Source organism: Xyrauchen texanus, chromosome 41, assembly GCF_025860055.1.
Source record: "Xyrauchen texanus isolate HMW12.3.18 chromosome 41, RBS_HiC_50CHRs, whole genome shotgun sequence".
NCBI classification, from domain to species: Eukaryota; Metazoa; Chordata; class Actinopteri; order Cypriniformes; family Catostomidae; genus Xyrauchen; species Xyrauchen texanus.
The window spans coordinates 13,249,893-13,277,440 of NC_068316.1; the positions used below are offsets into that span (position 1 = coordinate 13,249,893).

Sequence of the window (27,548 nt, forward strand, 5' to 3'; positions counted from 1 at the left end):
CTGTTTTATTGGGGCTAGTTACTGTTTAACATCTCCACCCAACTTTCAGTTTGTTTAGTAAATCGATCTAATGAGGCTCCCCCAACACCACCAAATGTATTAACCAATGTCAGGCTTATGACATGTTAAATTCTTCATGTACCTGCCTTTGCTCTCTGTAATAGTCTAAACTTTTATTTTAGCGTCATATTTTTGACACATGTTCGTTTGTGTTTTGCTGGATCAATGCAAATCGGTGTTGGCCGGGGAGAAGGTAAGACCAGAAAAGTTTTGAGTTGCGGGCTGATAGAATTTATGGAGTAGTCAATGAAAAATGCATAATTATGTACAAATCCGTTTCTTTAATTTATGCCTTTTACCTGACTAGGTACTTTTATACACGTTACAACTGCGCATGTTGATGGTTTGAAATGTGAAGTGCTCCCTTTGAACTGCGAGCATTGTGACGTCAACATTCCATAAATTGGCTTACTTTGTTATTCGCGTATTTTGAAAGATGAATTAAAGACTATTTAACCAGTTGAATAAAAAAAAAAAAAAAAAAAAAACGCGTTTCTTACTGGACATTTACGGAAGGTGGGGCTATTTGAGTATGGTCTAATATATTCAATATTTCATATGGTTCCAAAATTCCAACACTGTGCCGTCTTCATTTGAATTTTGGTGATTGTTTTCCCCCTTTTTGTTATATATTAGGCTATCAGTTGTTTTCAAATAGATTTGAGATAAATGGCACTTTACTAAAAGTCTTTTCCAGTCCACGGGTTGTATTTTACTTGTCACACAATTCTTGTTTGACCTTGAATTTATTTTACTGTTGAAATTATATTTAGCAATGTAGAGTGTATGTTTTAAAATTATTTAAAATACAGCATCCATCTGTCTTCTTAGTTAGTGATTGCATGACGTGTAATACAATGTTTGAAAATAGATGGCATGAAATAGAAGGCCTCACCTTTCAAAACTGTAATCAGGAGAACATTTTGAGTACTTCCTCATTTAAAGCATAGTTTGTTGGAGTGAAGTTAAAATGTAACCATCTGCTGTGGCCTCAGAGTACCCGTCTGTTACTGAATTTAAAATCAAGAAATCCTTAAAATCTGATCCATCTACTACACCCGAATATCTTAAATTTGTCTCTTTTACACCAACATAGTCTCATGAGAATTTCTTATACATGTGTACTGTGACTATTTATATGAATAAACTTAGGGCACCACACGATGGCAATTTATGTTGACAACACCTGTTTTTTTTCCTTATGGCTTTGGACATGTATTTTAGCCCTGTCGTTGCAGCTCTATAATATGTCTATGATTAGCATTTATCATTTTTTCTCCATGATGTTTACATTTGAAATAAAATGAAAACAGCTAGACAATATTAACATACACAGGTGGACAAAAGTTTTGAATAATGTTCAGATTTTGCTCATATAGAAAGAATTTGGTACTTTTATTCACCAAAATGGCATTCAACTGATCACAAAGTATAGTCAGGGCATGAATAACGTGAAAAATGACTATTACAATAAAAAAAATAAAAAAGGTTCAGAACTTCTTAAACTATTTCAAATAGCTCTCATCAAAAAATCCTCCACGTGCAGCAATGACAGCTTTGCAGATCCTAGCCATTCTAGCTGTCAGTTTGTCCAGATACTCAGGTGACATTTCACCCCACACTTCCTGTAGCACTTGCCGTAGATGTGTCTGTCTTGTCAGGCACTTCACACACCTTACAGTCTAGGTGATCCCACAAAAGCTCAATGGGGTTAAGATCCATAACACTCTTTTCCAATTATCTGTTATCCAATGTCTGTGTTTCTTTGCCCTCTCTAACCTTTTCTTTTTCTGTTTCAAAAGTGGATTTTATTTGCAATTCTTCCCATAAGTCCTGCACCCCTGAGTCTTCTCTTTACTGTTGTACATGAAACTGGTGTTGAGCAGGTAGAATTCAATGGCGCTGTCAGCTGAGGACATGTGCGGCATCTATTTCTCAACCTAGAGACTCTGATGTACTTATCCTCTTGTTTAGTTGTACATCTGCCCTTCCACATCTCTTTCTGTCCTTGTTAGAGCCAGTTGTCCTTTGTCTTTAAAGAATGTATTGTACACCTTTGTATGAAATCAGTTTCTTTGGCAATTTTAAGCATTGTATATCCTACATTACTCAAAACAATGATTGACTAATGAGTTTCTAAAGAAAGCTGTTTCTTTTTTGCCATTTATGACCTAATATTGACCTGAAGACATGCCAGTCTATTGCATACTGTGGCAACTCAAAAACAAACAAAGACAATGTTAAGCTTAAATTAACAAACCAGATAGCTTTCAACTTTGTTTTATATAACAGTAAGTGATTTTCTAGTACCAAATTAGCAATTTAGCATGATTACTCAAGGATAAGGTGTTGGAGTGATGGCTGCTGGAAATGGGGCCTGTCTAGATTTAATCAAAAATTACTTTTTTCAAATAGTTGTGGTGCTGTTACATCAGTAATGTCCTGACTATACTTTGTGATTAGTTGAATGCCACTTTGGTGAATTAAAGTACCAATTTCTGTTCGAAACAACAGAATCTGATCATTAAAAAATCCTGTTATATTTATGGTAAAAAACTGGCAGCTGTGGTTGCCAAAAATTCACAGTAAAAAATATGGTAACCACGTTTCAGGCTTTACGGGATGTAATTTTAGTGCGTGTATATTTTATGGTGCATTACCATTGTTTATATTATAAAATAATAAACTTGACACATTAACGTTGTGAAACTGTAAAAATCTGCTTTTCACTTTATAATGTAGTGTCAATCACTGTAGTAATTACAGAAGAGCACATGATGACATTAAGTTCATCAATAGTGGTTCTTCCAGGAGCAATGACCAATAAACATGTAGAGACAGTGGTCAGCATCACTCACACAAACACTAAACACCATCAGGGTAATACATGTGTAATTTAAATAATGCAGTAGACATTAACTAAACTACATCAGATATAACACAGAACACCCCAATGTACATAACTGATATTAAAAATAAGTAGAACATAACTATTCCCATAAAATATAATGAAATTAACTGGGAACGGGAATTCTGGGAATGCCCGATTGTTGTTTTTGTACCGTAATTTTAACAATGATTTACCATAAAAAGTGTAAAAATGTACTCTCTTGTTAAACATAATATAAAATTTGACTGTTAATTATACAGAGAAATCATACTTTTTACATTTAAAAAATATAGTTTTACAAAACTTTACCATAAAACGACATGTTTTGTCTTTTTAAATGTGTGTATATGTATAAAATAATAATTACTGTATATTTTAAGGTAACTACCCATTAACCAATTAATGTTTTTTTACTGTAGCATTTTTACAGTGTTTTACCGTTAAAATTACGATTGTTTTTTTTACTGTGATTTCATTTTAAAACCATAGTACAGCTTCAGTCCCCGCTCATTTACAACAGTGTGTCATAATCCAAGAAGGCGACACCTCACCCTCTTTTTCTGTTAGCTGAAGTCTGTCTCCAAATGAAAGCTCCATCTGGGTTAAAATAACTCTTACCAGTTCTCTTAAATTAAATGTATTTTTCTAAAGTCTTTTGCATGTTTTATTACAAGACATTGTATTACTTTGGAATAGTGATATTTTGCCTGAGAAAACAAGGCCTGATGGTTAGGCAGCCTCTCTTGATGCACCAATAAAACCTCCTGTTCCTTTCTGGATCAAATGGGAAATACTATTATCTCTTCATCCTTCTGATAAGTATGGGATAAGGGGGAAAGATAAGTTCTGTGCAAGGAGGTGAGGAGTCTTAGTCATGGCTCCTCCCTTGTCTTAAAATACGACAAATCAGCATTCTGAAGAGATGGTCAACCTCAGGCTACACTCAGTATTCTCTCCAAGAGACACTGTCCCAGGACGAGTTTAAGTAGAGAAAGCCAGGCAGGGATGAAGTTTTCACCAGCTCCACTCCCTAAATCCTTGTTGGACATGGATGAAGCCAATTACTGTGAGGGCCTTGACCCTACCTATATCACACTGGGCTTTGAGAATGCAGAGGTGCTTTATTCTGGGGGTGAGTGCCGTGCATGGCTATATGGAATTTGATCAAAAAGCTGTGTTAAGTGTCCTGTTAAGCACTTTTGGCATAAGAGTTACTGCTACTGCTTGAGCTAGAGTGAGCTGATGATCATTGTGGTTGAAATCTTCGTTTTCTTGAAGTGTTTTTAGTGAACAAATATATGTTGTTTGCTGTTAAAATCAAACAACAGATCCTAACACATGTGAGTTTTGTATGACTGTAGAAAGTATGCATGATTCGTGTTTCTAAAGGGGATGGACACCATGTCATGGCTGGTTTAAAGGGATAGTTCTCCCAAAAAAGGAAAATTGTGTCATAATTAACCCATCCCATGTCGTTACAAACCCGTATGACTTTCTTTGGTCCATGGAACACGAAAGTTAAGTAAAATATAATGGACTGACAGCCTCAGCCTCAGTCACCATTCACCTTCACTACATGCCAGTTTGGAATGACATGAGAGTGTGTAAACGATGACAGAATTACAATTTTTGAGAGAACTATCCCTTTAACTCAGCCATGGCATGGTGTCCATCCCCTTTAGAAACACAGCTCATGGGTGCTTTCTACAGTAATCTGTGGTTTGATTTTAACACCAAACATAATAGTTAGTAACTAAAAACACATTATATATTTGGGTTAATTAGTCCTTTCATACTGTCTAAACTGAATATTTTTTATTTGAGGATGCATTTCCCCAGCATGAATCCTTAACTCAAAGGAGATAATGTTTAGCTAGCTATTTTGAAAGACTCTCCATTTGGTTTAACATTCAACAGCGGGGTTTGACAGAAATCATGAGAAAGGAGTTATGGGTGTCAGGATCAGAGATTAGGAACTCCATAGGTAGTATTGGGTAAATTATTTAAAAATAGTAATCCTCTACAAATTATGAATTATTTCTCAAACATTTTAATCATAATTTTTTAACTCATTAATTAATCGAATAAGTAATCACATTACTAATTACTTTTAAGTTACTTTCTAAAACACTTTTCTGCTCAACAAAAAATGCATATATAATTATTAACACAAAAGTGTGTATAACATTTCCCCTTAAAAGTAATTAAATTCATTGAAAGTCAGTAACTGTAATCTGATTACAAGAATTCAAAATGGAATACATTACACTACTTTTTTTACTAAAATGTAATTAGATTACAGTAACAAATTAATTTGTAATTGGAATACACCCAACAATGTGCATAGGTTAATAGATAGCTACAAAAGAAGACAAAACAGTGTATTTAACAACAGAATATGTCATGTTTTATTGTTAATAATGCATTCATATCAGAGGAGACATTATGAGGTGTAGAAAGCTGTTTGTGCCATGATGTTTTTCTGTATTTTAGCAGGTATTTTTTTTATAGTACACTTAAGTCCCATGGGGCAACTTGGGAAACACCCTGCTCAAGGCCAAATTGGTGATAGGAGAACTCAGTGACCCTCCAGTTAACGTATTGCCCCTTCCAGCATTTAAACCTAGGCACTTTGGGCTACTGGTCCTGATGTTTAACCAATATGTCACCACTATCTGATAATGTCCAACTAGATTTGGTTTATCCAAGTCTGTTCTCCATTAACCTGATGCAGGATTAAAATGCAGAGGCTGCAGGGATTTGCTAGTTATCTTTACAATACATCCAAACACAGCGATAGAGAAAGGTCATAAAATAACTGGAATGGAAAACTATTGAAGGCAAAGGCACTCTCTGACACACAGATGGACAGCTAGTCAAATGCAATGTATACTTGTTTGCTTTCAAATGACACTTTAAACATACTGTTGGAACATGTATGATGAGATGCAGTTATTGCATTGGTTGTAAATAGTGTTCATCAAGCAAAGCTTGGAAATCTTCAACATTTTATAATCTTTCTGTGCTTCATTTAGTGTCAGTTTTGGTTAAATTTATTTGCCAACCAACTTTTCATTGTTTCTATTTCATTTTAAGCAATGTAGCAACATGAAAGCATTCTCTCTGAAACTAAATACATTCAAACATGCTCTGCAGACAATTTCTTAGCTTATGAAAGTTGACAGGATGAACTTGCCTCTGTGTAACCACACAGGCCCTTTGCATTCACATTATGCTTTATTCTGGAATGAGAAGGAATCACTTTGGGAATATGCAGTATCAGAAGCGATTGCTTTCAAACACATTAACATTTATCCATGAGATGTCAATCTCCATTGCATATCTGTCTATGTGATAAAACAGAGGCTAATCCCAATTAAGTCTGTCCTACAACAGTGGGAGGTTTCAATCAGCCTCCATGCATAAAAGGCTAAAGTCCCCTGCTGCATTTCTTTTGCTGAAATGTTATAATTTTAGATGCACAAAGGAATGATTGATTTTTCATCCATGTCTATATGAACAGAAGGGTGCCACTCTCTGTTGCATTAGAAGATCTTTTAGGATGAGCATCCTTTGTTCACTTATGCAGAACTCTTCTACAGTCTCCTCGTTAGCGCTTTTGATTGAGAGACTGAGTGAAAGGTCAAGATTTGATAGATGTGTTGTGCCATTACTTTATGAGATTCACTAGCCTCTTTGTTTGTTAGCCTATCTTACATTAGCATACTTAGCTTAGCTCTAGAAGCAGACTGACCCTCATGTTCCAAACAAGTATGTCTTAGTTAACATTCACTTTCACTGCATATTTTTTTTTTTTCATTTAATGAAAGTGAATTGTGACTGAAGCAAACATTCTGGCTATCATCTCCTTTCCTGTTTCACAGAAGATTGATAGTCATACAGGTTTGGAACATTAGGGTTAGTAAATGAAGACAGAATTGTAGTTATTGGTGAACTATCCCTTACACGTTCTCAACTGGATGCGCAATGGATGTGATTCTCCATCAACTCATTTTAAATGATCTATAACATTTATACAAGCCTAGCTCAGCGATTGAAGCCACTTAAGGGATCCATTCAGCCCTGAATAGACCAAATATTTGTAGCAATTCTAGAATACAACCAAAATGTTCAATTGGCAATAACATTGTGTGCTGAGCCTAATACCTGACTGTCTCTGCTGTTGTCCATAGAAACCATGCCGACAGAGCCAAGCATCAGTCAAGGAGATAACGCCTTGAACTCCAACTGCGCAATCTGTGGCGACAAAGCCACAGGTAAACATTATGGTGCTTCCAGCTGTGATGGCTGCAAAGGCTTCTTCCGTAGGAGCATCAGGAAGAGCCATGTCTACTCCTGCAGGTACCTTATACTCACCCAACTGAGATGTTCATGCCTTACAACAAATGTTGTGGATTGAACTTAATTTTGATGTGGAATAGGAAATGTGTAAACACAAAGTTACAGCTAAGGCTGGCAATCGAGAGACAAGTCTTATTCAGAATCGGGTCCATTTAAAAAGGAAATATGCTTGAGATTCTGTTCTATAAGCAGTTCTTGAATGCACTCTTCTGCATGCGATGGAGAGATAATATATACACAGTAAAATTGTGACAGTTTTTCTTGCACTGCTATTTAGCGAATCTACATTACCACAGCAAAAAAGCAGAAAGACAATTCATACATCACAAACAACTCCCAGATTTCTGTTGTGTTGTCTTTGCTGACTAGATGTGACAACAAACACTCCATACGATCAGTGTAGTCAGCCTCATGAGTGAATGACTCTAATGAGCCGGTTCTTTTTAATGAATCATTAAAAAAGACTCACGAGTTACGGGTTTGAATTCTTCTAACAACTCAATGATTTGGTCAGAGCTGTTCTTGACTAACTCACTAAACTGCAAGTAATGTCCATTTTGTAATTAACCTAGAGAATCATTGATGGAACTCTTAAGGAACTTGAACTGTTAAATGGAATCAAAACCATATGAATCAAATTCCTTATGATTCCCACGCCTTAATACTTCACCAAAACTCACAAAGATTCAGAATCCTTTTTTTATACAGATTTATTGTCGTGTATGTTACCTTGGTGTTTGCATAGTCTCACACCTCTGAGATGATTTTTTTTTACATTTCTGGCAGGTTCAGTCGCCAGTGTGTTGTTGACAAAGATAAAAGGAACCAGTGCCGTTTTTGCAGACTTCACAAATGCTTTCGAGCTGGAATGAAGAAAGAAGGTAAACATGCTTTATTTCTTTATTTTTTCTTCTTCTTCGAAATGGCTCCCATTTCCCACTGTGCTGTGCAGATAGCTCATGGTATAACAAGGAAGAGGGAACTCAAGAGAGTAAAATGGACGATGCCATAAAACTTACCCTGATTACAAAAGGATGTTTAGTTTATTGGATGTATAACCTTGGTTTAGACTTTTATGATGGGAGATCATGTGCTCTCCACCTCACTTTCCGTGCGTACACGTTGTTCAGGACTGTGCTCAGTTAAAGTTTTACCTCTTGCTTAGGCAGCTCAGCTCAGCTTAGAAATATGACTAAAGGTAACCAGAGAGGGTGACTATGTATTATTCATGTATCATTTTTTTGGTAATCTCCAATATGCACACCATTGTTTCATTTATTCTGAAGTTGGGTTGGTCAGGAAGACTTGATAAGAGAGTAACATCTCAGCACACACATTAACATTTGTGTGCGCGTGTGTGTGATGGACAGCAAATTTATTCTTGTTTTTTTATACATTTAATGGTGTTTTAAGATAGTACAAAAAAAACTGCATTCTGCCAATGAAACACTTCTTGGAAGTGTGTGACCTTAACTCGAAATTAGCTTGAGAGACACACCCATCATCTTGGCTAATCAGTAATAACTCCTAACTGTTATTAGCTCACTAATCAGTGAATTTGTTTGTGTTGTTTTTCAGCTGTGCAGAATGAGCGAGATCGTATCAGTTCGAGAAGGAACATGCAAGATTCACATGATCTGCCGCCTATCACTGCTCTCGCTCATGCAGAAGCTCTCTCACAACAGGTATACTGTCCTATCAAGGTTAATCGAAACACTTGTGTGCGCACACACACAGAAAGAGAAGTAATATGTGTAGAAAATGGCTGGGGGAGGGTAGACATGATTACTTATATCTGCAGCAGTAACATTTATTGCTTTTAAGCAATAATTCATTGCTATGATTGGCAGTTAAACCAGAGGTGTATGGTTTTAATGCATTCTGCTGTAGATAAATAGTCTTCATAGACAAAAATTAACCAGCAACAGAGCTGATTAAAGAAAGAAGGAAGAAACAGAGGTGTCATTACAGTAACTCTGATGAAGTTTCCAATTCTCAAAATATGTTCTGCTCAATAGTTCATAATGACTAGAGATATTAAGTGTAATTTGCATGAGTGTTGGTTCCTCTGAGTATCAGTCAATGCCATCAACATTTTTAATCTTCTGCATGATTACCTGTATGAATTTACCCGGAGAGAGGCAACAGCCTGTGTGTGGACATGGCAAGTTCATTTTTAGAGGACATGGCAAGTTCTGTAATCTTCTTGTGTGTCTGTCAGCAGATCAACGCTACCAGCCCAATGGACCCTGCTGATGTTTCAGAGAAAAAATCAGCCACTATCAGTGACGTCTGTGAGTCTATGAAGCAACAGCTGCTTGTTCTGGTAGAGTGGGCTAAATACATCCCAGCCTTCGGCGAATTGCCACTTGATGACCAGGTAATGGCCGTTGGAAAGCAACACTGGCTGTGCTAATTGGGGAGGCACTTGGGATTAAATTGCAGGGCCGTTCACTGAAGCTCAATATTTGCTATTCACATGCATTCAGATCAGCTCTCCATTAAGCATGCTCTTTATATCTCTGTTTTGCACAAAATTTCAGATTTGATTTTGAGCATGCATAAGCTTCTAATGCTTTTTATACAGTTCACATTAGCAATTCTAAATTTTATTTAAACCTGGAAATAAACTGAAAGTTTTAGGATTTAGAAAAATTTGAAGCAAAGACAAATTATGATGTAAACTGAATAAAAAATATTTAAGGTTCTGCACTATTTCTAGGTCACTAATTAAAAAAGCAAATTTGTTTCCATGTTAACTCCTTTGTACAAAAAGTCAAAAGGTCTTGCTTCTGTTAGAGCTCACAAGATTGTTCTCATAACATTCTCAAATTGTGGTGAGATAACATGGATCATCAAATTTTAATCTAGTGGAGTCCATGCCATCTCATGTGCATGCAGTCATTCAAGTAAAAGGGGGACATGACAAAAACTGAGAAATTCTAAGATTCATATACATTTTTCAATTCAAAATTGTATGATAATTATACTTGATAATTATAATGTATATAATTGGTAAATGACAAAACTATTTAATTAGAAAAATATAAAATATAATCATTTTTACAAGTGGACGTTTTAACCTGACCCCATGTATATGAACTTGAAGTGAAAGCAGATTTCTTTGTTTTTCCAGGTTAGTTTATTAAGAGCACATGCTGGGGAACATCTTCTACTTGGTGTTGCTAAGAGGTCAATAGCATACAAAGACATCCTGCTTCTAGGTAACTGCTCAAATCATTTTGGGCTTTTAACATAAGAATCAGAATCAGAATGAGCTTTATTGCCAAGTATGTTTACACATACAAGGAATTTGTCTTGGTAACAGAAGCTTCCAGTGCACAAACAATACAACAATAAGACAGAGATAATAAAAAATAGAATAAAAATAAAAAGGAAATAGAAAATATAAGTATGTATAGAAATACACAATAAGACAAATATATATATATATACAAATACAAATCTGTTAGATACAGATAGTGCAAGGGAATGTAATGGCAGAAGAGGTAGGATATATTGGAGAAATATAAATAGACTAAGCTGTGTATGTAGTTGAACTTCCACAACTGGCAAAGGACGTTCAACCTATGCTGGGCCTTTTTTTTACAATGGAGTCAAGGTGGGTCTCCCACTTCAGGTTCTGTGAGATGGTAGAGGCCAGGAACCTGAATGACTCCACTGCTGCCACAGTGCTGTTCAGAATGGTGAGCGGGGTCAATGTAGGGGTTTTACTCCTGAAGTCCACAATCATTTCCACTGTTTTGAGGGTGTTCAGCTGAGTTGTCTTGACTGCACCAGCCAGCCAGCTATTCAACCTCCATTCTGTATGCAGACTCATCATCATCTTGGATGAGGCTGATGACAGTTTTGTCATCTGCAAACTTCAGGAGCTTGACAGAGGGGTCCTTGGTCCTTGCATTCATTTGTGTACAGGGAGAAGAGTAGTGTGGAGAGCACACATCCCTGTGCAGATCGTATAGGTGCTGGAAGTGAATTTCCTGTTGCCTGTCTGTCAGAAAGCTGGTGATTCACTAATAGATAGATGTGAGAACAGAGAGTTGGTTTAATTTAGTCCAGAGAATAGCTGGGATAATGGTGTTGAAGTCCACCAAAAATATGCTTGCATATGCATGGGCCACAACTGGTCAAATTGATGCCCTACGCAGAGTGCGAAGCAATCATTTGTGTTCAGCAACTGCTTTCGGGTCCTTGAATAACATATAACGTTTGAGTAAGGGCAGCCGGTGGACATTCTGGTGCCCTCCTAGGGTAAGATGGTGCCCCTCTAGGGAGTTGGTGCCCTACGCAGACTGCGCAGTATGCTTGTTGGGAGCGGCGGTACTGTGTGTACTGGCTGGTCCAGATGTTGCAGGATAAGATGCAATCCGTATTGACTGCATCATCCACAGACCTGTTTGCTCGATAAGAAAATTGAAGGGGATCCAAAAAGGGTCTTGTGATGTCCTTCAGGTGGGCCAACACCAGTCTCTCAAATTACTTCATGACTACAGATGTCAGAGGACAGGTCTGTAGTCATTAAGTCTTAAGTGGGTCATTAAGTGGGTTTCTTTGGGACAGGGATAATGATGGAGCATTTGAAACAGCAATGAATTTCACACTGCTCCAGTGATCTGTTGAAGGTCTGTGTGAAGATGGGGGCCAGCTGGTCAGCACAGTATCACAGTGGGTGAAACACTGTCTGGGCCCTGTGCTTTCCTTGTGTTTTGTTTCTGGAAGACCCGGCACACATCCTCTTCACAGATCTAAAGTGCAGGTTCAGTAGCAGCAGGAGGAGGGAGGAGGGTTGTTGCAGCAGGTGTTCATGTTTGTGTAAAGTGAAGGTCAGATTGGGTGTGGGGTGTGAGACTGGGGTTTTCAAATCTAAAGTAAAACACGTTCAGGTCATCAGCCAGTTGTTGATTTCCTACAGTGTCGGGGGGATTGTGTATGTAGCTGGTAATGTCTTTCAGGCCACTCCACACTGATGCAGGGCCGTTAGTTGAAAACTTGTTTTTCAGTTTCTCAGAGAAGCTTCTTTTAGCAGCTCTAATCTTCATGGTCAGTGTGTTTCTGGCCAAAGTTTTCTGAACACCATGGTTTGTCATTGTTGAACATTAAATAGGTCCTAGTAGGAATGCATATATCCTCACAGAAACTGATATATGATGTCACAGTATCTGTGAGCTCATCCAGATTGGTGTCAGCTGCTTCAAAAACACTCCAATCAGTGCTGTCAAAGCTGGCTTGTAGTTTAGCTGATATAAATTTCTGCCTGTAGGTCAGAAGAAGATGAACCAGTCAGTGATCAGAGAGTCCCAAAGCTGCTCTATAATGTTGTTGTTTAGCAGTGATCCAGTATATTTCTGTCTCTGTGGGGCATGTAATGTGCTGTCTGTATTTTGGCAGTTCATAGGTGAGGTTGCTCTGTTAAAATCGCAGAGAATAAAAATTAGTGAGTCCGGGTATTGTTGTTCCTTGTCTGTGATCCGATCAGCCAGCTGTTGCAGCGCTGTGCTCATACACATTTGTGGAGGAATATAAACAAATACCAGAATAAACAAGGAAAACTCCTGTGGTGAGTAGAAAGGCTTACTGTTGATAAAGAGCGCTTCCAAATTAGGACAGCACATCTTCTTTAATATTGTTACATCTGTACACCAACATTTATTAATGTAAAAGCATGTTCCACCACCTCTAGTTTTCCCCTTTTACTCCGCAATGCAATCCGCTCTGAACAGCTGAAAGCCCAGCAGATGTGATGTGCTGTCCAGAATGACTCATAAATATACTCATATAAGTATACGCTGATAGACAATTATACTCTGCAGGATGTCAATCATTTGTTGCTTATTTACCATGCAGGTAATGGGTGTGCTATACATCGAAGCTGCCCTGAGCCAGAGATAGGTCGGGTGGCTAACCGTGTCTTGGATGAACTGGTTTTACCCTTTCAAGACATCCAAATTGACGACAATGAATATGCAGCTCTAAAGGCCATTGTGTTCTTCGACCCTGGTACAATGAAAAACAACTCTCATTTACCACCCAATATGTGTCCAGAAACAAGGGTATTCATGTTACTATCTTTGTTTTGTTTTCAACTTCTAGATGCGAAAAGCTTAAGAGATCCCTCTAAAATAAAGGCAATGCGCTATCAGGTTCAAATGAGCCTGGAAGACTACATTAATGACCGGCAATATGACTCGCGTGGGCGATTTGGAGAGCTTTTGCTACTGCTTCCCACTCTGCAAAGCATCACCTGGCAGATGATTGAGCAGCTGCAGTTTATCAAGCTTTTTGGTCTGGCCAAGATAGATAACCTGCTTCAGGAGATGCTTCTTGGGGGTGAGTATGAGGTGAAAGTATTTATTCAGTGGGTTTTGGAGTCGAAAATGGCTCTTGATAATTTTTTAACTAGGTGAAAGCAGGAAATTTGGGTCCTTGATTCTGAATGATTCTGAAACTGGTTTGCCCAGTCTTTGTCTTATACTACAGTATGTACTGCAAAATGAAAGGAATATTTGTGATTGATTACAAAAATACATAAACATAAAATACTGATAGTGTTATAAAATCACTTACTAACCTTTTCTGTGTAAATTTATATCTAATTTTACAACTTGTTTGCCATGACGATGTAACCTTGGTGACAAATAACTAGAAGTTCATCAGCATAGAACAGTATTCTATTAAATAACAATTTAAACAAATTTAAGTTTCAACAGAATAATTATTTTAAGTGCTTTTATAAAATCAACAGCTTTACATTTCAGCCTTTAAACCTCCCAAACATTTGCCCTGTTTTCTTCCATTGTAAGTTCCTCACTGTTACCTTGATTTTATTTGTAAAAAAAGGAGGGAAGAGTTTAAATAAATTTTCATGGAAATCAACATTGTGCCACAGATGCTGTTAATTGAGCTGAACTTGCATTAAACCCAAAATATTCCTTTAAATTATGTGGCAAAATTATGTCTGTGCTGTATAAGGACCATACACCTTATTAAGACATTAATTCGGAAGAGGCATCAGTTGACATAAGTACCCCCACAGCACCACCAGTAAGGATGACGTACACCTTCATCGACACAAAACAAAAGATGTGTACCAAAGACTATATAAATTAACATAATCATTAATATTGTTTATTATTAATGATAATATTAAATTACATTTCAGGTATATTTTAGTTATAATCTATGTATTCCATCAATAAATGTGATGTCTTGAAATTGCATATATTATATCGCATAGATATATATTTTTTATATGTTTATTGTTACATAATTTGAACTATTTATAAGTATATACATTAATATCTAGAACAAGACCTAAAACTGTATTGTTTCTTTAACTACTAGTGCATATTAAATACCTCCTGAAATCAGAATGAAAGTTTTGCTGCTTTTAGTCCATACCTATTAGCTTTAAGGTCATCTATATGCTAGTGTACTTCTAAACTATGACAAAATTTGTATCCAGAAGATATAAGGATTTAAAATGCATGTAAAGTCTCTCTCTTCTAGCTAAAAAGACTCCATGACGTCACTTAGAGTTTGGGAAACCTTGTCCAGTCAAATGCTTTCTAGAATGCACCCTCCCCCTACAACTGTCCAGCACGTCTGGTGCTGTTCATTGCTTCGCAGGGCACTTAGAAGAGAGACTCAATCCATGCTGTAGGGTCGTTCCAAACAGAATTTACAATAAGAATCGCTTAAAGTGAGTTCTGACTGACCATTATAACCTTTCAGCCATCTGAAGGAGGTGAATTATCTTGAGGGGAATAGGGCATTGGGATGATCACTTCCGAATGGGATGCTTTTAATGATTAAATTTGCTGGGAGTTTTTGTGCAGCCAGAGGTTTCTTAGGTTGTACAGTTTGAAGAAGTGTTCTTTATTCTTTATGCTTAGTGTACTGTGGTTCAAAACATGGACATATTATCTTTTACTCGCTTGTTTCTCATTCATCTGCATTGGACTTGCTCAAAGGCTCCAGCCTCATCATAAGCAAAGACAGTGATGTGCTTTGAATGTTTGTGGGCTGGATAAGGATTAATGTTGTCAGTTAGATCATTGTTCGTTTCTCATGTCTTTGGTAAAGCTTGCCGGTATTGAAATTGCTTCTCAGGTTTCCCTGTAAGCAGCTCTGACAGATTGGTGGAAAGGGGTATGTGTGACCAAACCCCTGACACTAAAAATTATTAAACTTATGTGCACAAGTTGCCCTGCACAGTTCGTGCAATAGACATACATGATAACTCAATTTGAGTTACTTGTTGAGGAGTGGTGTTCTATAACTTTGATTCTAAACAATCAGGGCCCATATTCACAAAGATTTTTGTCTTACCACTAGGAGTTCCCCAAAGAGTTCCTAGCTAGGAGTTTTTGCTTAAACCTATTCACAAAACTGCTATGAGTAAGTATTAGTAAGGAAATATTTAGATAAGAGTAAGGCAGAGTTGACCAAAATGAAGTTAACTTAGGGCAGAGGACATAACTATGCAGAAGAGTAGCTTCATCAATCTGACACTTTCTGGAATTCTGGAAAAATTCTATGTAGCTTTGTTTTAGCATAATGAAGTCGATGGATGATCTTAAAATGTAAAACATAGTGCCTGGAGTTAACAGAACATTTATGTATGTTCTCTAGTGCGTTAACCCATAGCTCATCACTTATCTCCTCTCCTACTTCTTGGTCCCACAGTAATTATATACCCGCTGTAGAAGGTGAAGACTTGGATAATAGTGTGTTATAAAATAGAGATATCAAGTGACTAATCCCGCATCCAACTCCCAAGAGTTCATAAAATTTAGTAGGATTAGTCTCATCAAGACTGAGCGTGTGCTTCCTCACATAATCCCTAATCTGCAAATATAAAAATAAATAAATTCTTATGTAGACTGTATTGTGCCTGTAGCTGACTAAAGGAGGCAAAACTACCATCTATGAGTAGGTCTACAGCAGTTCAAATGCCCAGATTTCTCCACTATGTAAAAACCATAGTAAATGTCCATAGTAAATGGTCTGCACTTATATACTCCAGTTGGTATGAGGAAAGATAAGGGCTTTATTTAAATTGATCTGATCTGTTTCCAAATGCGGATAGTGCTGTGAATTATACAATTTTGATTATAGGCCGACTTATCTATCTTCGTAGTTGATAAGGTCACCGCACCAATGTCATGCGGGCTACATGCTTCTCTTTCCATTTGGATCCAGGTAGTATGTGAGTGATCTAGCCACATTATGATAGTGTGAAGAGCACAAGCATGATAATAAAGAGAGATGTTTGGAAGGGCCATTCCACCATCCGCTTTGGATTTACAAAGATGGCCTTTACTTATTCTATGGGTTTTATAGTCCCACTGTGGCTGAGTGAGCAAGAGAGGTGTCAAGCCTCGGAGAGGCATTTATTGGAAATAAAAATAAACGTAAAATGTCCAAAAGGGGTAATAAAGTGTCCAAGGGGAAATAGTGTTCATAATAAAAGTGGATTCTGGCATCCTCGCGGTGAAACAAGGCTCTGTGAAAGGGCGGGGTAGTGTCCATAGGATAGCCCAGGCACAGGCTGGGTCAATCAACTGGGGTACGTGTACCCCTGGGGGTATGTGAGGTGACAATGGGGGTAAGCGAATGACAATCTGAGATTTACCGTCCTTTCAATTTCATCAAATCAAATCAAATCACTTTATTGTCACACTACCATGTACACAAGTGCAACAGTAGGTGAAAGTTTTGTGTGCTGTTCCGAGCAACATAGCAGTCATGACAATGATGAGACATATACCAATTTACATTAAACAACATACTTACACAACACAATTTAAATATCAAATGTACATATACTTACACAATACTAATATACAATGAACAGTAAACAATACACACAATAGTGTAGTTATATTGTGGAGAATATATTTGACAGTCCAGTGTGAGATATAAGATTAATAAAGTACAGTGCTGATTATTGATCGTGAGAGATCAAGTGTTCAGAAGTCTGATTGCTTGGGGGAAGAAGCTGTCATGAAGTCGGCTGGTGCGGGTCCTGATGCTGCGATACCACCTGCCTGATGGTAGCAGTGACAGCAGCCCATGACTAGGGTGGCTGGAGTCTCTGATGATCCTCCAAGCTTTTTTCACACACCGCCTGTCATAGATGTCCTGGAGGGAGGAAGCTCACCTCTGATGATGATTCTGGCTGTTCGCACCACGCTTTGCAGGGCTTTGCGGTTATGGGCGGTGCTATTGCCGTACCAGGCGGTGATGCAGCCAGTCAGGATGCTCTCTACAGTACTGGTGTAGAACTGTGTGAGGATGTGGTGGTTCATTCCAAACTTCCTCAGCCATCTCAGGAAGAAGAGGCACTGGTGAGCCTTCTTCACAACGGCCTCAGTGTGGACAGACCATGTGAGTTCCTCAGTAATGTGGACACCGAGGAACTTGAAACTGCTGACTCTCTCCACCGGTGCTCCATTAATTGTGATGGGGCTGCGTTCTCTGTCTTTCCTCCTGAAGTCCACTATAAGCTCCTTGGTTTTACTGACATTGAGGGAGACGTTGTCCTCCTGACACCAGTGTGTCAGAGTGTGCACCTCCTCTCTGTAGGCTGTTTCATCATTGTCAGTGATCAAACCTACCACCGTCGTATCGTCAGCAAACTTAATGATGGCATTGGAGCTATGTGTTGCCACACAGTCATGTGTGTACAGGGAATACAGCAGTGGGGTTCTAGTGTTGAGGGTCAGTGATGAGGAGATGTTGCTGCCCATTCTAACCACCTGACGTCTGCCTGACAGGAAGTCCAGGGTCCAGCTGCACAGAAAGCTGTTTAAGCCCAGAGCCCGGAGTTTCTCATCAAGCTTGGAGGGCACTATGGTGTTGAATGCTGAGCTGTAGTCTACAAACAGCATTCTCACACATGTGTTCCTTTTTTCCAGGTGGGAGTGAGCAGTGTGTATTGTAGATGCAATGGCATCATCAGTGGAGCGGTTGTTGAGGAAGGCAAACTGCAATGGGTCCAGAGAGGTGGGCAGCACAGAGCAGATGTGATCTCTGCTGTGATCATCACAGTCTAAAATAACATTCAAACCCAGTTAGTGTATTTCTCACTTGCAAAAATAATTTTGTGTGCCCTCTAGTGTAGAAGCACTAAAATGGTTGTGTCATAAAGGTAAGAAAAATATGCAATGAAATAACCCGATATTTTGCATTTAAAAAATGCATTTACGCACATGTATTTTTTTTCGTCAGCCCAGCACAGCACAGTGCTAGGTGACGTAGCTTAGTGATAGCAAGTAAAATACTTCACTGTTTTACCAGACTCACACATGTCAGTCATCCATGATTTTAAATTATTTTTTTATTTATTTATTTTTTCTCGCAGTTTAAAACGTAATTTGTATTTAAGGTTAGATGCATAGGGAGTTTTGATTCTGAAGGTATAAGTTCAAAAGCTTTGATGACAGGTGTCATACATACAGCAGCACCAAATAATTTTCCATATTCACACACAGTAATTTTCAATCACATTTGCTCGCAAGGTAGGGACCTGTTTTTACATTGTTGCATGATGTTTTTCAGCAAATGAGCTCAACCTTGCTAACAGTGTCAAATGTGACATAAAAAGCACCTTGAGCTGACTGCACAATTGCACAGATACTTACCCTCAATGCTCGAATTCGGCCAGAAATGTTGTTCCTGCAATGAAGCACAATTCCAGGCACAGAACCGAATGCTATTCTTGCATACCACGTGACACAATGAGGGGGGAATTTTCAAGTTATGCATTTATATCATATATAGCATTCCCATCTCAATCGGTGTGTATGATTAATATAACATGTACAAAACATGTACAAATATAACATGTTTAATATAAGGGAGTTGATTTACAAAGATAATTGTGTTAAACAGACATATTTTCAAATGGCCTTGTGTGAATTTTATCACACATTTATTATTATTTTAGGGTGGTACACACAATTATGTTGAATGTTTGAAAGGTTATGCCACTGTAAAAAGTGTGGGAACCACTGAACTAAGGAAATCGGAAGAGATCTCCAAAACTGAATTTTATTTTGCAATTTGGCTATTAGAGGGGGAATGTTGGCTTTAAACAATTATCCTAAAAATGTCAATTTATGATGGGTTATTTTGAAAGGGGAATTTCGTAGAACTGAAACATCTTTTAGTTTTATAGGCATTAATTCACTCATAGACCAGCTGATCCTGTAACCCCAGAATGTACCAAAATGAGAGATAGTTTCTAAAATGGATGAAATTGTACACTGAGGCTTGGTAACATATAATAGGATAACGTCAGCATATAACAAGATTTTACTTATGTATCCTTTGTGCTAAATCTGTGTATTTTGGGATCAGAGCGAATGACTTGTGCTATAGGCTCAAGAGCCAAGGCAAAGAGTAAAGGAGATAGAGAGCAACCCTGTCTGGTGCCTCTCTGTAATTGAAATGGTGGAGAGAGCAATCTGTTAGTGAGAATTCTCATTCATGTCTTACAAAACAATTTTTTTATCCAATTTTCAAAAGTAACACCACATCAAATTTTCTCAAAACTCCAAAGAGATAAGGCCACTCTAGTTGGTCGAAAGCCTTCTCTGCATCAAGAGAAACAAAAACCAGATTGTCTTCGTTTGTGCTCCGAGAATAGATTATGTTAAAAAGACATCTAAGATTCAAGAAGGAGTGCCTATTTGGAATAAATCCCGTCTGATCTGGGTGGATAACTTTACCGATTACAGAATTATGTCTAGTGGACAAAGTTTTAGGCAAAGTTTTTTGGTCACATGTCAGGAGTGAAATTGGCCTATAGCTACCTGCTTCCACAATACCTTACCCTTTTTTAGGTATTAATGTTATAATAGCTTATTTTAAGGTAGAAGGTAAAGTGCCAACAGCAATTCGCTTAGGTATACATTTTGAATAGATAGGGTAAAAGAAGTTCACTGAATAAAACTCACTGGGACATCAGTCAGGGCCTGGGACCTTTCTGCATTTGATCGATTTAATCTGAAATTGAGAGTTCTGTATTTAGGAATTCATGATCTTCCTGAGCTAAAATAGGGTCCAATACTAAGTTCAGGTCACCTGAATAAGTAAAATAGCCTGCGAGATGTCAGGGATCTGGGCAAAAACGTGTTTATATAATGAAGGCGAGTCGGAATTAGGTCCATAAATATTAACCAGAGTTATGGGTAATGAATACAGTTCCCCAATCACTATCACATACCTGCCCTCTTAATCTGCAATTGTTGTCTTGTTAATGAATGGCATGCCCTTTCTGAATAGTATGCCCATCCCTCTTGATCTGACTGTGCACATGGCATGGTAAGTTTGACCTGTCCACCTACATCTTAGCTTAATATATTAATTTTTATTCAGATGTGTTTCTTGGAGAAAAGTTATGTCACTTGCTAATGTCTTTAAATGTGCCAGTACCTTTCCCCTTTTAACTGGTTGATTTAATCCTTTAACATTCCAAGTAACCACAGAAAGTTGTTCCCCTTCTCCAGTTGTGCTATATTATCCTGCATAATGTAGGTTCATACCAGGCTATTATGAACCCCATCATTGTGAAATAAATGGTCACATAATGAGTATAAAAGTCCACGAGCTGCCCTCCTTTTAACATTTTCAATGTCTTGCCTATACTAAGAGAAACCTGCAAAGTAAGGCGCGACCCCACAAAGGAAGTTATAAAAAAGCAAATAAAACTAAATCCAAGAACAATAACACACATAAACATGAACAGTCACTATGCTAACTTCCCTCACTGAAGACATCTAATAATAGAAGCTTAAGACAGCCCCACAAACAGCATACATTCTGAACTCAATAACTAACATTTTGAAAATCAATAATTGTTGAAAAAATAGATTAAGAAAAAAAGGGGAAAAATCATGGGAGTAAGAACCTACCCCATTGGGTATTTGTTAAACGGTCCTGTAAACAGTCTCTATAGAACCAAGCATGTATTCATCAAATAAAGAAAAAGTCTTTAAACCTGAACATTTAACCACTCTCCTGTTATTCATCACCCAAGAACAGCATTGATGCTGTCTGCAGTCACCAGGTCCTCGGCATCCTTTTGGCCAGTATCAAAGTGGAGCTCAGCAAACTCTTCGGCTTTTCTCGCATCCATGAAATTTTACGAGACCTAAAATTAGGAGTGACACGCCCCTAATCTTTTAAGAGTTGCTACAAAATGTTTGCAGTAAGAGCTACTTTTATCCTTAAGATTTTGTGAATATGGGCCCAGAATATAATATAGGGCCTGGGAAGGGCCTCTTTGACTAGGGTCAGTATGCATCCATCTAGCAACCATCCAGCAACCATCCATAACACCCTAGAAACCACCTAGAATATCCTAGAAAGTACATAGCAACATAAAAGAAAATCCCAGTGCAACACCCTAGCACTGTAGTGGTGAGTTTTGCACGGGCAAGTACCACTTTTTTTCCCGTAAATGTGAAAATGTAGTTCCAATTGTTATCTTGAAAGTTAAAGGGGGGAAAAACCCCAATAACATTTTATTTTAATACACTGTGTGCACAGTTATTAGGCAAATGAGTATTTTGATCTAATCAGTATTTGCACATTTTCCAACTTCAAACCATATAAACTTGAATGCTAATTGGATTCAATCATTTTCAGGTGACATGTATTTGTGTAATGAGGGAGGGTTTGGCGAAAGTGACTAACACCTTATATCAAGGACAAATGGGCCAAAAAATAGATTTAACTGACACTGAAATGTCAAAAATTGTAAAATGCCTTTCAGATGGATGCAACACTTTTGAAATAGCTAAACTATTGAGGCATGACCACCGGACAATCAAACTTTTTGTTCAACTGGTGTGCAAAAAACACACGGAGAAGAAAAGGCGCAAATTAACGGCAAAAGACTTAAACGTGACGCTATCAGGAACCCATAATCCTTCAATGCTACCATATTCCAGAACTGCAACCTACCTGGAGTGCCCAAAAGTACAAGGTGCCAAGTGCTCAGAGACCTGACCAAGGTCAAGAAGGCTGAAACAGGACCACCGCTGAATAAGATTCACAAGTTGAAGCGTCAAGATTGGGCAAAGAAATCCCTGAAAACAGATTTTTTAAAGGTTTTATGGACCAATGAAATTAGTGACTCTTGATGGACCAGATGGATAGGCCCGTGGCTGCATCACTAATGGTCGCAGGGCATCACATCGAGTCAGGTGCCTGCAAGGTGGAGGAGGGGTGATGGTTTGGGCTGCTATCATTAAGGATGAGGTAGTTGGACCTTTTCGAGTAGAAGATGGACTGAACCTCAAATCTCAAACCTACTGCCAGATTCTGGAAACTACTTTCTTCAAGTAGTAGTACAGGAAGAAGTCCTCAGCAATAAAGAAGGCCATGATCTTCATGCAGAGCAATGCTCCATCACATGCATCCAAGTACTGCTTGGCTAGCTAGGAAGGGCCTCAAAGATTCCCAAATAATGACTTGGCCCCCTTCCTCACCTGACTTAAATCCTGCTGAGAACTTGTGGGCCCTTCTCAAACATGAGATTTACAGTGAGGTAAGACAATACACCTCTTTAAACAGCATTTGGGAGGCTGTGGTTGCTGCTTCAGTGAAAGTTGATTGTGAACAGATCAAGAAACTGACAGACTCCGTGGATGGCAGGCTCATGGCAGTTATTGAAAAGAAGGTTGGCTGTATTTGTCACTGAATATATTTGAAAGGTCAAAAAGTTTTACTTAATTGTTGCACTTAATTTAAAAATTAAGAATAAACAATTGAGTTGTTGCCTAATAATTGTGCACACTTGTATATTCCCCTGAGAAAGACAAAACTCACTTTTCCTTTGTTAAACATTCAGGTATGAGGTTCAATAACATTTTGGATTGACTTAGAGCATTGCATTTGTTCAACAATAAGATTAATCCTGAGGAATACAATTTGCGTAATAATTGTGCATGTAGTGTATATGGTATTAATTCACTTGGTTGTTCATTGTACAGGTCTATCCACAGAACAGCCTCACTTGCATCACAATGGTCACCCTCAGGTTCCATTTACGGGGCAGACCATAGTCATTAGCACCATACCTGTGCCTGGACACTCACAGCAGTTGGGTAAGACACAGACCATTCTATTTATCTGTTTGTAATATATTCCATGTCAGCTATAAATAACAGGGCCCAGTTGTAAAAAAGTACCTAAAGGGATAATTTGCCAAAATATTTTTTAAAACATAAAATATGTTTAAAATAATTAGTATACAGAGTATAAAAACATACTCACAAAGTACCTGATGCCTCTCCTAAAGTCCCCCTAAAGGCCGCTTCCTAGTACCGGCCTTCAGGTGAGTAAATCATGACAGAATTATTGGGTGAACTATCCCTTTAAGTTAAGGAGTTTGATAAAACTGGCTACATACAGCTTACATTGGTGAGAGATAATACAGTACTTAGCCCATGGTTTATGTCTTGGGTTTGTATTGATCAACATGCTATTTGAAAAATGTGCCATTGTGACATACCAAGCTGCTTTAACTTGTAATTTAATACTGTATATGTACACGTATTGCAAGTTTTACCCTGTTTCTGCAGCTTGTCCAGATACCCCCATTCCATCTCCCACTCCAGTACAGAACCAGGAGGTCTATAAGCCCTCCAGAAGCCCAACTCTCCTGCTACCACCACAGCCCATGCCAAACAGACCCTCTCCTGAGCCTCCCCTATGAGACTCCATCAATCTCTGAAGTGCAGGGTTACTAAAGCCCTGTGTGTTTGTATATGTGTAAATTGCGTGAGCTCCATCCCTTCTCATCTCTAGCGCAATGCGTTTATCTGCGTGAAAGGGAATTGTTTGGATCTTCATGGTCCACTGAAACTAATTGCAAATGGATTTTCAAAGTGGACTACCACCGACTGAAAATAATGTATTTCACTCAGCATCTGGAATGTTATGTCTGTCATTGAGGCAAACTTTGAGTGTTCTCAATGTTTCTCTTTTTATCAGCCTATGACTGGTTCCCTAATAAGTGTAGACAATATTAGTTTGTTAATAAAGTTTTTGTATAAATAAAAATTTAAAATTTAATTTATTAACAAAATTATGCAATACTTTGCAAGGGATGAAGGGATGCTAAATTGTTTTATGCTTGAAAATGTGCACTTAAACACAATAAGTAAATAAATACTGAACATGGTGGGTATTTTTATTTTTTATTTATGTATTAATTTGCTTTGAGTGTTTAATAAATTGTTACATCATTTATATACTGCAAGATAAATGTAAAACAACTGTTTTGTTCAGTAGTACATTACCCAACAGTTTTTCTTTATCCAAAAAACTAAAAGAGTTCAGTGGTGTGGTGGGAAAAGATGAGGGTTGGGAAAAGCTGAGGGTCAGAAAGTTGCTGTATTTAGACCTGCCAGAAGCAACCCATGAATTGTCACCATTGTACCCTTGAGCAAGTCACTTAACCACTGCAATCCCTACGTGTGTGTGTGTGTGTGTGTGTGTGTGTGTGTGTGTGTGTGTGTGTGTGTGTGTGTGTGTGTGTGTGTGTGTGTGTGTGTGTGTGTGTGTGTGTGTGTGTGTGTGTGTGTGTGTGTGTGTGTGTGTATTTATCACTTTGTGGGGACCAAATGTCCCCATAAGGATAGTAAAACCCGAAATTTTTGACCTTGTGGGGACATTTTGTCGGTCCCCATGAGGAAAACAGCTTATAAATCATACTAAATTATGTTTTTTGAAAATGTAAAAATGCAGAAAGTTTTCTGTGAGGGTTAGGTTTAGGGTTAGGGTTAGGTTTAGGGGATAGAATATAAAGTTTGTACAGTATAAAAACCATTATGTCTATGGAAAGTCCCCATAAAACATGGAAACACAACGTGTGTGTGTGTGTGTGTGTGTATTTATCACTTTGTGGGGACCAAATGTCCCCATAAGTATAGTAAAACCCGAAATTTTGACCTTGTGGGGACATTTTGTCGCTCCCCATGAGGAAAACGGCTTATAAATCATACTAAATTATGCTTTTTGAAAATGTAAAAATGCAGAAAGTTTTCTGTGAGAGTTAGGTTTAGGGGTAGGGGATAGAATATATAGTTTGTACAGTATAAAAAACATTGTGTATGGAAAGTCCCCATAAAACATGGAAACACAACGTGTGTGTGTGTGTGTGTGTGTGTGTGTGTGTGTGTGATAAGTGTCCACTAAATGGGTACTTGCTGACTTTCTAACATATGCTTAATTCTTCATTAATAATGCGGGATATGCAAATTTGCTAATGGTAAGAAGTGATTTTTGGCTCTTTGACATTATACAGAAATGTATTTTTTTTAAAACCACTCAGATTTTGTTTCATATACAGTATATGAAAATGTCACATGCATTATAATCTGAAGGTCACACATAGCCTGGCAAATGTCAATGGACTATGCATTCTTGGTGGAACCGTAGAGTTCTTAGAGGTGACAGCTGGACAAAAATGAAGCATTTAAAAAAAAAGAACAGTTGGGACATATTTTTATATGGCTCAATTTACAACTATTGTCAGTAATCTGAAGCAAGCCCTAATGTAGTCACTGTAAACTCCACGGTGTACAGTGAACATGAAAGGATTTTGACATATGTTTGAATATAATGCATTCGAAAACAGTATGTCAAAGGGGAATCTGCAAACAAACGATGCAAGGCCTTTTCTAACTACCTTCACTTTTCTCAGCTATTTTTGCAATTACTTTTCACCAACTGGTCCCAAGGTATGTTTTAGATTTACATGAATATTCCGAGTTCAATACAAGTTAAGCTCAATCGACAGCATTTGTGGTATAATATTGATTGTCTTGTCCATTCTTTTCTTAAGAAAATTAATAAAAAATCAGGGTGTAACAGGATATATGTGTGTGAGGAGGAAGTGGGGACAATCCACATAAGCTTTATTTTAATCACACAGATGTCGCTTTTCAGTATAAAAAGAAATCAGACTCAAACAAATATGTAGATTGTTTGATACATGTGTCAGACTCTCTGTCTCCTCTCCTGTGTCCGGCATGCCCTCATTGCAATGAGAAACAGGTGATAAAGACAGGGGCGGGTCTACGTGGTGGCCGGGGGCACTGAAATTCGATTGGCCCCCCTGAAATTCGATTGGCCACCCCAGGTGCCCCCCCTATAAGATGTCTTGTGATTGGTTCATTTTACGGCCAATCAGTTTATAGACTCTACTGAAGTTCGTGATTCAAAGAAGTTTTTTTTAATTTATTTTTTTAAAGCTTAATAAAGTCATCTTTATTGCCAAAAAAAAGGATACAAATCACAAGTGACTTATCAAAATATACATAACAATTTTCTCAAATAACTACTGTCTACAATTGCCGTAAATTGTTTCGACATACTTATTTATTTATTTATTTATTTTTATTATCCTTCAACAACACAAACAAACAAGGTACATCAACAAATCTCTGAATATAACCTCAATTGTTCAGCCATAGGTTGAGCATAGCTAGTACAAAGAACAGAAAACACACTATGAACAAACCAATAATTAAATAGAAAAAAACCAAAAATAAATAAAATGAAAAAATAAATAAATAGGTACTTTTTAAATAAATTTAAACGTATCCAAAAGAGAAATCAGTTTAAGGGCTTTCTGATTTTTAACAAATTTTAAAGATTTGCACAAGAGTTTAACCTCATTCATCCAGTGATTAAAGTTGGGTTTAGATTTAAACCATCTGCATTTATGAATGAAAAACTTTCCAAAACATAACAAGAAATTAATAACAAAATCACAATCTTTGTTTTCCAGACAAACACCAAACCTAATTAACTTCCACGTGAGAGGTGGGAGTTCAACCCTCCTAGACCTTAACCAATTCTGCACCTCACTCCAAAAGGGTTGCACCATATCACAATCAAAGAAGACATGCTCTAGATTTTCAATATTTGTTTCACAAAAAACACAATTATTCACATCAAAATTAAATTTCAATCTTAAAAATTCTTTAGTAGGATAAATCTCATTTAAAATTTTGAAGTTCACCTCCTTAGCTTTAGGAGGGAGAGGAAAAGACAAATAATATTTCCTAATTTGTTTTATTTCAACCTTATCAAAATCTTTAAACATGTATTCCCGTCTAATTGGGTTTGGGTAATAAGCCTGTAAAAAACAAATTCTAATGACTCTATTTGTAAATTTTTTATCACAAAAATC

At 37.6% G+C, this 27,548-nt stretch overlaps 1 protein-coding gene across 4 annotated transcripts; it reads left to right on the plus strand.

Annotated features, from left to right (window-relative positions):
* The first annotated feature begins 73 nt into the window (after window positions 1-73).
* On the plus strand, window positions 74-26,440 carry hnf4g (hepatocyte nuclear factor 4, gamma). 4 transcript variants are annotated; one of them, XM_052114128.1, is made up of 10 exons: window positions 74-253; window positions 7,144-7,312; window positions 8,099-8,193; window positions 8,891-8,997; window positions 9,534-9,692; window positions 10,449-10,536; window positions 13,178-13,330; window positions 13,424-13,660; window positions 23,338-23,451; window positions 23,929-26,440. In XM_052114128.1, exons 1-10 carry the CDS (start codon window positions 226-228, stop codon window positions 24,060-24,062), a joined length of 1,284 nt encoding a protein of 427 aa, XP_051970088.1. In that variant the 5' UTR covers window positions 74-225; the 3' UTR covers window positions 24,063-26,440. The 4 variants fall into 4 exon arrangements, with proteins under 4 accessions (XP_051970088.1, XP_051970089.1, XP_051970086.1 ...); XM_052114129.1 differs by having other exon boundaries at window positions 9,537-9,692; XM_052114126.1 differs by lacking the exon at window positions 74-253 and adding an exon at window positions 3,881-4,082.
* The last annotated feature ends 1,108 nt before the right edge of the window (window positions 26,441-27,548 follow it).